Here is an 11894-nt window from a genome sequence, read left to right on the forward strand (position 1 = left end):
AGAGTTACTTAAAAAAAAAAAAAAAAAAGGACAAGTTCTGGACCCAACATCCTGAGTTCAAATCCCAACCCTGCTGCTTCCTAGCTGCATACTCTTGGTCGAGTCACTCCAACCTCTATGCATTAGTCTCCTCACGGGTAACATGGGGATCATACTAGTACCTCCCCCAGGTGGAGGGGATCGGCTGAGCCAATAGGTGTAGGGCGCTTAGGGCAGTGCCTGGCATGTGGTCAGTGCTCAAATACTCATGCTCTAAAGAGAGGTGAAGAGAAGCTGCAGAGAGACAGCCCTTCCCCCACAGGTGTGCACACGCACCTGTTTGAGAATGTTCTGCTCCCTCATCAGCTTCTGCCGTTCCCGGTTGGGCTTGGTGACCATGATGTCCAGCACATTCTGCCCATTGTTGGGGACGTCGCTGACGAAGAACACCAGGTCCTCCAGCAGCTGGATGACAAACCTTCATGAAGGGATGACAAGTGTGAGGCACCGACCCTGGGAAACCCCTGGGACCCACCCATCACACGCCCCTCGTGGGCAACCAGCCCTGCCGCAAACACGCTCTCATCAAGTCACTCGCCCACCCTGCTATCCAAAGCACGAACCCCGTCATCGGCCTTCAACTTCTCTCCCCAGCTTCACTCCAAAAGGCTCTCAAGCACGCCCCCCGCCCCACCCACCCTGGATTCTAAAATGCCCCCAAGACAAAGAATCTCAGCATACTCGGATCTGGAAAGGAACAACAGGGCACAAGGCAGCATGTTTGGGTGAAGGGCTCTGCATTTCCGTCCTGACCCTGCCACTTAACTAGCTGTGTGACCATGGACAAGTCTCCTAACCTCTCTGAGCCTCAACCCATCATCAGGGTTGGTTCTGGGAGTACATGAGCAGTACATGAGGCAAGGGCCCAGGGCCCATCCACCAGAACCTGCCAGAACCAGTCCCCACCTCTGTCTCCCCCACCCCAGCCAGCCAAGCCTGCCCGGCTTCTGCCTTGTGACCTCTTGGTTCATGAAATGCAGACCCTTCGAGGGCTCTGATGTGCGACCCACCTGCGGTCATTCTGGCTGATGAAGCCCTCATTGAGTTTCTCCACGGCACTGGCCAGCATGGAGCTGGCATCGTTGGCGAAGTCCAGGTCTCGGATCTCGGACACGGGCACCGACACGATGGCAAAGGCCTCCTTGTCTTCCTTGGTGGGGCAGGTGCCCAGCTGCAGGGACAGAGGTCAGCAGGGCACCCAGGGACAAGCCAAGGCCCAGCCCAGCCCCCCGGCCCCGCCCCCCAGCCCCGGGCGGCTCGCACCATGAGCCGAATGGGCCGCTCCTCCTCGATGTCGATGGGCACATTGCTGCTCTGGATCCACGTGTTGGTGCACAGGTGCCGCAGCCGCACGTAGGAGTTCCTGCAGGCGGGGCGGGGGCGGCGCACGGCAGCAGGCCTCAGGTCGCAGCCCCGCTGTCTGCCCACCCTGCCCCACCACGGCTCCACAGCTCCACCTGACTCCACGGCCACGGGACAGGGGCAGCCGTCCCCTCCGGGGGAGGGGCCCAAGCCAGAGGAGAGTGGCCAGCGAACAGCCCCGAGGCCCTGTGCTGCTCTTAGCCACAGGCCTCACCTGCACTCCCAAACCCAGAGGGTTCCAAAAGCCCAGGCTTGTTTGTAAACTTGAAACCAAGATTCATTTGGACAAGTGAGACTAGACGATCTATCCCACTTAGCGCCAAGATGCGCGCGTCTCAGCAGAAACACTCTTGTCTCTGATTATGAAATGTAATTACCTTTCTGAGATGGAAAACAATCTGAATCTCAAAATGCACCTGGCCCCAGGTTTCAGGTAGGGGCTGGGGGCCTACAGGGAGTGACCCCATGACGTCTCCCATCAGCCCTGTTATGGGCGGACTCGATATCCCCACCTGACAGATCCGGCAGTCGGGGCAAAGTGACCGAAGAGGCGGCCTGACGTCAGACAGCTAGTAAATGCCAAAGCCTGACCGACACCCGGGAAGTTCCATGATGTTATGTCCTCACATCTAGGGTTGGGCGGCCTTAAAGATCAGGGACCCCCCCCACCCCGCTGTGTGCCGTGGACAAACTCGTGCAGCGGGTGCTTGAGTGTGCAGACTGACGGGGGCAGGTGGCTGATAACACCGGACAGAAGGCATTTTGACAGAGCAGGTACACCAAGGCAGCGCCTGGTGCGCACAGAACCCGGGGCCGGGCACGCGGCGTGCGTTCGGTGGTGGTCAGCTGCTCCCAGCTCTGAGAGCTCGGTCCCCAGCGGGACGGGACAGGCAGGTCCTGAGGCCAGAGGAGCTCAGGAGAACAGAGGAGCGTGGGATGCAGGGAGCCCAGGGACAGGACGGCACAGCCTGGGCATCCGGTCAGCCCCCAAGCACACAGCACCCACTCACCGGGGCACAAAGGAGTCGGTTTTCTGCAACGTGGTAGGGTCCAGCTCAAAGAGGGAGGCGATGTCATTGCCGTGGGGCACAGCCACCAGGCGGTACTTGATCTTCTCCCCAGCGTTCCGGCGACCTACTCGACCCTGAGCACCCTGGGATAAGGATCCCAGCTCAGGCAGAAGTCTCTCCCTGCTCTCGGAGCCCCCCGAGAAACCACCTGGGGTCCCACCCGAGGGGCCTTCTCCCTCCAGCTCACCTCCCAGGGTTTTCTGGCCAACCCCCACGGTCCCCCTTCCCCAGGCCCTGGAGCCCTGCTCTAGTCCTCACCATTCCTGCTGCCTTGGGATCACAGGCATCACCCTTGTAGCTGGGGTTCTCCTGAACAGACACAAGATGGGGACAGCTACTGGATACTGAGCTATGCTCACATGACACCCACCCCAAAACGAGGTCCACAGAGGACCCCAGGTAGGGGCAGGGAGCCCCCACCCTCACAGGGCTACCCACCCAGCACTAAAGCCCAAGTCATTCCTGAAGAAGCGACCAGTGAGAGCCCCAGGCCCTGCCCTTCATGGCCCTCTTCATGGATCCACAAATGAGTACACACACACACACACACGTACACACATACACACACACACGAATGCCCCCGTATACACAAGCCTGCATGTTATGGACAGACACGTGCAATGTAAGTTATATGAGGGGTGGGAATCTGGCTGGCTGTGGATTCCGCAGCGTGCAGAATAGCTCCTGGCACATAGTAGGGGCACAGTAATATTCATTAGGCTTATCTGCAGTCACACTCTTATTTCATAGTATTTGTTAAATGCAAGACTGCGGATAAGCCAGGGTCCGCAGACACATGTGTCTATGCGTGCAGATGTGCACCCGGCTCACAGGCTCGCGCACACCCACATGCACACACAGCCCGAGCTCCCGGGGCGCCCTCTACCTCCCCACTCACCTCGGCGGCCAGGTAGTTGCCTGTGGCCAGGTGCTTGAAGCGGTACAGGCCGTTCCAGTGGCCAGCTCCTCCGCGGCAGGGGTCGTGGTGGACCACCTGGGGGGTGCAGGGGTGAGGCAGGAAGGGGTAGCTCAGACCCTGGGGAGGCCTGCAGAGCTCTGGGTAAGTGGCACCCGGAACTCCCCCCACACACACTTCCTACCCTCCAGGGTGATGGGGGAAGAAGGGGCAGGGCCCAGGGCTGGCGAGGGGGCTGGGTCCAGGGTAAGAGGCAAGCGCTGACCTCCACCTCCCAGAGGGCATTGGAGCTGGTGGCCGAGGTGGCAGACTGGCGTAGCGTGGTACGCAGGAACACCTGCAGCTTGCCCCTGTACTCGTCACACGTCAGGAACTTCTCCTGCTCCGCGTGGAACAGCCGCACCACATCTCCCTGCAGCCGTGGGTCATGGGCTCAGGATGGACCGGAACCTTCCCAGGGGCCAGCCCCACACCCCATCCCGCCTCAGATGCAGGCGCAGCTGGCGTGGCCCCTCCTGCTCCTGGCAGAGCCAGCAAGCTGAGGGTGAGACGCGTGCTGAGCCCCACCGGAGGGGGCCAGGGCCAGGGGCTGGCCCCTCAGCCAGGTGCTCCGCCCAGACCCCAAATCTAGAACCTCAGGTGACTGGGGTGGGACACACTCTTATCCAGAACCTTCTCCAGCCTCCTATGTCAGGCCCACCCTTGACTGTCTCCTTCCCTGATTTGTACCTCTAATACCCTGACCTGACCTCCAAAGGCCAAACTCGAGTCACCCCCTCTGTGAAGGCAGGAGGGATATCACCTCCCTAGGTGCTGAATGACCCCTTAAATAGGGTCATTCTTGCCCATTTCTTCTATTTCCATTGCCTGGAACAGCTGGAGTGCAGAGACTGTGGCGTATTCATCTCCGGAGCTTTGGACATAGACCAAGTTTGAACCTGGTTCTGCTTCTAAAGCTGTGTGGCCTTGGATAAGTCCCTTCACATCTCTGAGCCTCAGTTTCCTCTTGTGCAAATGGGGATACTATGACCTCCTTGCAGAAATTGCGAGGACTATAATTTGTATAATAACACTGCACGCTTTCCACGTGCCTCCCAGCCGCTGCGTGAGCCCTTTACGTGGACTTCTCACGTCATCCTCACAGAACTCCCTGGGTACCTAGATCATTATCCCCATGTTACAGGCGGAGAGACTCAGGCAGAGAAGTTAAGTGTCCTGCCGAGGGTGACACAGCTAGTGGCAAAGGGGACATGAATCCGTGGTGCAGCTCCAGAGCCGGTGCCTTCCCACCACGCTTCCTGCGACTGCCAGGCTCTCAGCTCGTGGCTGCCACACCTGTTCCCAGCCCTAAGTCCCTAACGGCATTATCTGGCTTCCCTACCCTGCACCTGACACAAAGTCCTCATCACCACCTGTGGAGTGAATGCACAGTGAGCCAGCGAGCGAGTGTGTGAGTGAGTGAATATACAGAGATGAAGCCGGTTACTTTGGCAGAACCTCCTGACTTCTGTATCCACGCAGTACAGGGTGAGAGTCACAAAAGGGGTGGGCTCAGCACACTCAAACCTCACTTCCAGGCTGCCTGGCCGCTAACATCAAAGCCATGTCAGATTCACCAAAACCAGTCCGGGCCGCTCATGGGGTTTGGCCCAACAATGCTTCATTTTCTAAGGACCACACAGATCTGGGGCGGGGAATGTGTAATCAGAGAGGGCTTCCGGGAGGAGGTGGCACACAGGCTGAGGCTTGATCGATATGTGGATGATGTGCAGGCTTCAGGGAGGGAGAGAAAGGCATTTGGACAGAGCATGGCTGGAAGGGAAAGAGCCCCCAGGCAGAGGCGGGAGGGGGAGGCGGAGGGGCTGAGGCAGCCTGAGGGGGCAGTGCAGTCCCGACAGAGCGGCCTGGCTGGGACAGGAGAGCAAAGGGAGCCACTGCAGGCTTCTCAGCAGGGCAAGAGGCAGTGAGCACAGGGCAGCTGGCCTCCTCAGGTGGCTGCTCTCAGGCCTGTCACCTGTCCCTACATGGCCCTTTCATGGCCCGGTGCCTGCCAATTCCCCTAGCTGAGGGGTCCCACCCTCTCTGCTACCCCCCAAATCTGCCCCTCTACATACGACCTACCCCTCAATAGGCTGGCTCCACCCCCTGAAGCCGCACTTAAACCTCTGGGTCCCCCTCTCTCCCCCACATCTGGTTTTCAGGGCTTGTCTACACGTCTCTGCAGCCCTCCTTCCCCCTCGCTCTGCTCCCTCCCTGAGTCATTACCACAGTGTTTCCCAGCAGTACTGTGCCCACAGGCTGAACCCCTCGCGCCTGCCAACCCCTGTGTCCTAGCACCCACGCCAGCGGGTCCGGGACCTGAGCACAGGCCCTGACTCAGCAGACTCAGGCCCTTGCCTAAGAGGGCACAGGGCAAAGGGCAGGGCGCCTGACCCGGCTCCACAGAGCCAGCGTGGGGGAGGGGACAGGGTGCTCAGAGGATCTGGGCCCCCAAGGTGAGGGAATGGGGACTGCTAGTCCACTGGCACACCCTTAGCAAGAGAAAAAATGGAGGCTAGCCCGGACCCAGGAAGGATGGAAAGGGAGGCTTTGGTCCAGAGACAAGAGAAGGGGTGGTCCAGCTTGTGGGGGAGCAGGGGTTTGGGATGCTGTGGGGGTGGGGGAGGCTGAAAAGGATGCAGAGCCAGAGAAGGGGGCACATGGAGGGGAGGGTCGGAACAGGAGCTTAGCTGGGGTGGGGGGAGGAAGCGGGCCCTGCGGGGGAGGGGATGGGCAGGGCAGCCAGCAGGCAGGTGGCAGCAGTAAGGGGGGGCGGGGTTCAGTCCTTACCCCTTTCAGCACCTCCTCCAGGTGGTCTCGGAACTGCATGAACAGGTTGATCTTCCAGCTGGTGTTGCAGTTCACGGAGTTGACCTGGGGAAGGGCAGAGAGAACCCTGACGCCAGGCAGACCCCCAGCGGTTGGAGGCTGGGGCACGGGAAAGGCCCGGATGAGGAGGTGAGGGGAGGACCAGCCCAGCTCCCGTCAGAGCACAAGGAGGAGGCGTCTTCTCTCAGCCAGGGTCCTACAGGCCCCAGCACGGGTGGCCTAGGGCTGCCGGCCTGGGGCAAGGAGAAGGGGGTGGACGTGGAGAAACAGGCAGAGGAGTGGAGAGACCCAGCTGGCGCAGCAGGCCAGGCGGGACCGGAGGACGAGAGTCTAGGCCCTCAGGGGCCCCGCCGTCCACTCACCTCCTTGCAGCCCGCGTTGTCACTGAGCTCGTAATTGCTGGCGTGCAGAGGCTGCCCGGCGTTGACAGGATTCAGGATCACCTTGTCCCCCACCACCACCTACGGGCACGGGTGGAACAGGGCGCAGGTGGGAAGGGCCAGGCCTGCAGGCCTCTCTCTGATCTCTGTCCACCCCTCTAAGAAGTGGGCGTGACCTCATCCAGTGCCCCCATGGGAGACCCTGCAGGAGCGGCTCTGGAGCTGTGGCCTGCACCTCCCACCCGCCCCTCCAGCCCGGGCCTCCTCACATTGTCCCCGTTGCTCCGCAGCTTCCAGAAAGGCTGGATGAAGAGCCAGGAGCCCTCGTTGCCTGTTGCATCGAGCGTCACCCGCATGGCGTTCTTCTCCAGCAGGGCCGGCAGCCGCTTGTTCACCGTCAGGTACTTGTTGCTCTTCATGTGCAGGAGCTGGGGGCGGGGCGCAGGTGAGGGTGCGGGGGCCGAGGGAGGTCAGCCCAGCGGGGAGGGGGCTCTGGGGGGCAGGCAGGGCGCAGGTGAGGGCACGGGGCCCCACAACGCCAGCCCAGCGGGGAAGGGGGCTCTGGGGAGCCCACTGGACCTTGGTCACAGCTGGACACACATGCAGTGTCAGATACACAGACATAAACACACAAATTGAAACGCCTGCAGCCACACACACAAACACACGCCCCAGTCAGGCACCTGGGTGATCAGAAAAGAAGCAGCCAGCATTTCTAAATACTTGCTGTGTGTTCATTCATGTAATCTTACAATGACCAAAAGGGAAGTACTATCACCGGCCGGATTTTACAGCTGGGGAAACAGAGGCACTGGGAAGTTAGGGAACTTGCCCGAGGTCCCAGAGCCAAGACTGGGACTCAGCCTGCAGGATCTGTGCTGGTGTCCAGTGTGCGGAGAACCCGCCCACCGGCTCAGCTCAGGCCACACAGCGCGACGCACACACAGAAGCAGATATGCAGTCACAGAGACAGCCGCGGGGCCACCCGCTGGGGACACAACCCTGGGAGGGCATGCCAGCCGCCACCCACCACCCGCCACCTGCCCCCAACAGCAGCCCCGCGTCTCCGGGGCGATGCAAGGGGGTCTCACCTGGATCACGCTGCCGTACTTCACCACGTCCCCATGCACCTTCTTGTTCTCCGTGTCGTTCTGCTTCTGCTCCATCTGGGCTGCGTGCTGCGCAGACACACGCAGAGGTGGAAGTTGGGCTCAGAAGCCTGCTCCTGCGGGGCCACGTCCCCTACCCCCACACGCGTGCACACACACACACGTACACGCACACACACACACAGCTCCTGGCACTGTGCCTGGACTGACCCCCCAGAGGCCATACAGGCCATTCCCTCCCTCTGTTGATGAGGAGCTGACAGAGCACGGAGCATGAAGCCCAGGGGAACTGAACCCCGATCCCCTGCCTCTTCCCCCCCACCTCCTCTGGAGGGGACCTGCCAGCAGCGCTTGAGCTCCCTCTGACACGCCCTCTGACACCACCAGCAGACAGCCTACGCTGTGCCTCACTGCCCCCATCTTGGCAGAGTCCCGATGTCCCCAACACCGGACGCCTGGCCCAGACCAAACTCTGACAGATGCACCTGGGGCTACTTCCTCTTCCTCTTCCACCGCTCTGCTCTGTGATATGTGCTCCTAGCCACCGCCTCCAGGGAGCCCTCACTGGTGGGCCACATGCAACTCAGACAGACCCAACCCTAGTGGCCCTCAGGATTTGGTTGGCTTCCCATTTAGGACGCTTTTTTAGGCACTTCGGTCACATTAGCCTAGAAGCTGCCTAGGGATAGACTGACTCTATTTCCTCCATCAGACTGGGGGTTCCTAGAGATAGGGCTCTGTCTCCTCCATCAGACTAGCACTCCCTGAAAGCACTGGCCCTTCCGCCCCTTGCTTCTCCTCAGTCCCATTATCCAGGCCTCATGACCGAGACTGGGGCAAGGGTGGCTGTTAGGGAAACTTGCCCTGTACCATGTGATTTGCTACAAACCTAAAGTGTGTGACGATATGACCGTGTGTGTGTGTGTGTGTGCGCACGCACATGGAAACGCCCTACACCCAGGCCAGATCCCCAGCTCAGCCTTGGCCTACATCAGCAGCAGGAAGGATGCTGTGACAGACCCCAGCCCAGGAAGAAAGATGGGGTATTTATGACAGAGCTCAGGCAGCCCACCCCCCAACCCCCTCTTTCCAGCCCAGTTCATAGCCCATTTCACACCCACCTCCTCGGGGAGGGGGCCACAAGAAAGCAACGTCTACATGACAGGGAGTGGAGCGCCAGGCCTGAGGGAGGGCCTCAGAAACCGGCTGCAAAGCTGCTGACCACAGCTAAAGCCTCCTGGTCTTTTTTTCGTGGGGACTGGGCTTGGGGCCCTGAGGTCCATCCAGAGAGGACTGTTTAGGATGTCCACTGAGCTGCTGCCCCCAAGAGGCCCATGAGCAACCACCAGGCCCTTACACTGTGCACTGTCGATACGTCCAACAAGCCCAAGGTGGGTCAGAGATCTGGGGGCCATTCAGGCCCTACCACGAACTCACAGGATGAGCATGGAGAGCCCAGCCCCTCTAAGGGCCCCAGGATCCAATTCTATAAAATGAGGGAGGAGGTTAAGACTGGTTCTCAAGTCAGGTTCCCTGGAACCACTGTCACCAGAAGCTAGTGGTAAATCCATGTACAGCTGTACAGGTTGTTCACTGCACCATGGTGTCCAGCCGAAGGGCTGGGTGGGAGCTGAAATCTAGTCCACATTTCACTCATCTGAGCCATGTTCTCTGGGCAGAGAGGACTATGCCAGCCTGGAGGAAGGAGCACGTCCTTCTAACTGGCACAGAGGGCCATATAGATGGGTGGGTCAGTGGCAAGGCACTCTACTTCCCCTCGCTCACCTCATTCGCACCCACGCACACCGATCTCTCGCATGCTGGGGTTTTGGACTCAGCCACGGGCCCCTTGGGCTCTGATGAGCGGCGACCCCCTGCGTGCGCCCGGACCACCAACGCACGTACACAGGTGCACCTGCTGCACGCCCACCTGCAGCTTCTGGAGCAGCACCACGTCGGCGATCTTGTCCTTGTCCTGCTTGGTCTGCTTGGCCTTCCAGTACTGCTTCTGGGCCGAGTAGCGGTTCATGGGACACACCTTGAAGAGGCAGTCTGTGGGAGGGCAGGCAAAGGGGGGAGATCCGTCTGCAACCCGGCCCCCAAATCCCACCTCCACTCTCCCCATCCCTCCCCACCCACCCGCCCCACTAGGGTGGAGAGGTAGCGGTTGGAAGAACCTGAAGAACTTGGAGAAGGCGTGAGCGCAGGATCGCACCGGGGAGGCGGACACATGCCCTCTTCCCTGTGGGAGAGTTATCAGAGGCCCTTGGGCCCCCACCCCAGCCCCGTCTGTGAACGCTTCTGTGGCCACTGGTGGCTGACAGCTAATAGCTGCATCCTTCTCTGGCCCACCACCATCTCGCCCACAGACGCCTGGGAAGTTACATCTTGCCCCCCCCCCGGCCCCCCAGGAGCAGCTCATTCCAAGCAGCTTACGCGCACACACAATCGTCCGGCCTCTGGAGGCGACCTGTGTGTGGTGCTGGTCACTCCCCAGCTCCCCACACGATCGCCCTGAAACCACATCCTTGCCTGGCTCTTCCCCGGCCCTGAATGAGCAAGGCTCCCTCACTCCGTCCTCCTGAGACCCCTCCTCCACAGGCTCTGCTTCCAGGGATCTTGACCTAAGACCGGGCCCCTCAAAATTCCACAAACAGGTTCACTATTTCGGAGAGCAGACAAAACACCAGGATTTTCGTAAGCCCAAACTCCAGAGAGGGTGCCGATGCTTCTACTTATCCAAAGGAAGCATGAGCTGGAAAATCCTGTTCTGAAGTGTGGCAGGAGCCGATGGAGGATTCTGGGTCACGGAGAAGCGCTGGCTCAGTGGCTGGCCTGGGCTGCCAATGGCATTGGCTATATGCTCCGTGGCAGTGAGTTCCCCATCACAGGAGGGAATCACAGCCTGGACAAGGGGTTGGGCTCCTGGCCTCTTAGACCCCTCTCATGCCGCAGGGCTGGGCCTCCACGGCTGCACGGGGTCCAGCAGCATGGCGCCCAGGACGGGCGCCCCTCCTTCAGGCCCTTTCCATCTGCCCTCCAAAGGAAGGCTAAGTGCCTCTTCTGGTCAAAGCTGGTCACCCAGCCCCCAGGAACTAAAAGCAAAACGGGGGGCACCTGGGTGGCTCAATCGGTTAAGTCGCTGCCTTCAGCTCAGGTCATGATCTCAGGGTCCTGGGATCGAGCCCCATGTTGGGCTCCCTGCTCAGAGGGGACTCTGTTTCTCCCTCTCCCTCTGACCCTCCTCCCCACTTGTGCCCTCTCTCTCTGTGTCTCAAATAAATAAATAAAATCTTAAAAAATAAAAAAAAAAGCAAAATTGGATTTTCTCTCACACCCATGAGCACACAGCCCCTGGTGCCTTCAGGAAGAAAGACTGAGGGAGTCAAAGTTCAGAGAAGACGGAACTTCCTTGAAGGGAGAGGGGAAATGGCAATTCCATAAGTGGATAGAGTCACCAAGACCTGCCCTGCCTGGCCCACCTTGACACCACCAGCACGAGCCGGCATCGCTTCTAGAAATAAGCACTCAGTGTGTTGGACAGAGTAGGTCTTTACAAGGATCTGCTTAGCCCTCAAGAAGCAGCTCAGGTGTCACCCCCTCCAAGAAGTCCTCCTGCTTCTTCAGTCTGGGCTGGAGCTCCCAGGGCTCCCCAGGCCCACCCGCTTACCACAGCAATCTCACTGCCTTGTTAGAGACCACCGGTTTCCCACCGAAGTCAGAGCAGTGGCCCACGCCAGGGATTGTTTGGCAAAGTGGGGGGAGGGGGTGGTCCCAAGAGAGTTAACAGCTGGCATTTAGTGGGCAGGACAGGGGAGCTGGATGGGACAGGGGTGCCGGGCACGGGCACCATAAAGATCGTCCGGCAGGACTCCTGCTGAGAACAGCGTGGCGCACGCTCCCAGCGGACGGCTGCGGGCAGTGCTCGGGGCCCAGAGCGGCACACAGAAACACAAAGTATTTTTTGCCTGATTTTAGCAAACAGTGAATTTTTCAGGAATGCAACTCAGATATAAGCTAAGGGAATCTGTGTTGTCTTTTGTGTTGTTCAAACTTTACCAGGAGTTTTTTTTTTCTTTTTTCTTTTTCTTTTCTTTTCTTTTTTTTTTTTTTTTTTTTTTTTTTTTTTTTTTTTTAAGATATTTAATAT

The 11894-nt window shown here is 59.4% G+C and overlaps 1 protein-coding gene across 1 annotated transcript in view; it reads right to left on the bottom strand.

Moving 5' to 3' along the window:
* ITPR3 (inositol 1,4,5-trisphosphate receptor type 3) overlaps positions 1-11894 on the bottom strand; it is an 81539-nt gene that overhangs the window by 32997 nt on the left and 36648 nt on the right. Inside the window, exons 5-16 of the mRNA XM_040644612.1 lie at positions 9675-9796; positions 7727-7813; positions 6905-7063; positions 6618-6716; positions 6217-6300; positions 3653-3799; positions 3370-3465; positions 2730-2780; positions 2412-2554; positions 1303-1402; positions 1050-1210; positions 316-457 (exon numbers count right to left, since the gene is read on the bottom strand). Coding sequence (XP_040500546.1) covers positions 316-457; positions 1050-1210; positions 1303-1402; positions 2412-2554; positions 2730-2780; positions 3370-3465; positions 3653-3799; positions 6217-6300; positions 6618-6716; positions 6905-7063; positions 7727-7813; positions 9675-9796 — 1391 coding nt within the window. The remainder of the gene's footprint in view (positions 1-315; positions 458-1049; positions 1211-1302; positions 1403-2411; positions 2555-2729; positions 2781-3369; positions 3466-3652; positions 3800-6216; positions 6301-6617; positions 6717-6904; positions 7064-7726; positions 7814-9674; positions 9797-11894) is intronic.

This window comes from Ursus maritimus, unplaced genomic scaffold (genome assembly GCF_017311325.1).
Source record: "Ursus maritimus isolate PB19 unplaced genomic scaffold, ASM1731132v1 scaffold_30, whole genome shotgun sequence".
Lineage (NCBI taxonomy): Eukaryota > Metazoa > Chordata > Mammalia > Carnivora > Ursidae > Ursus > Ursus maritimus.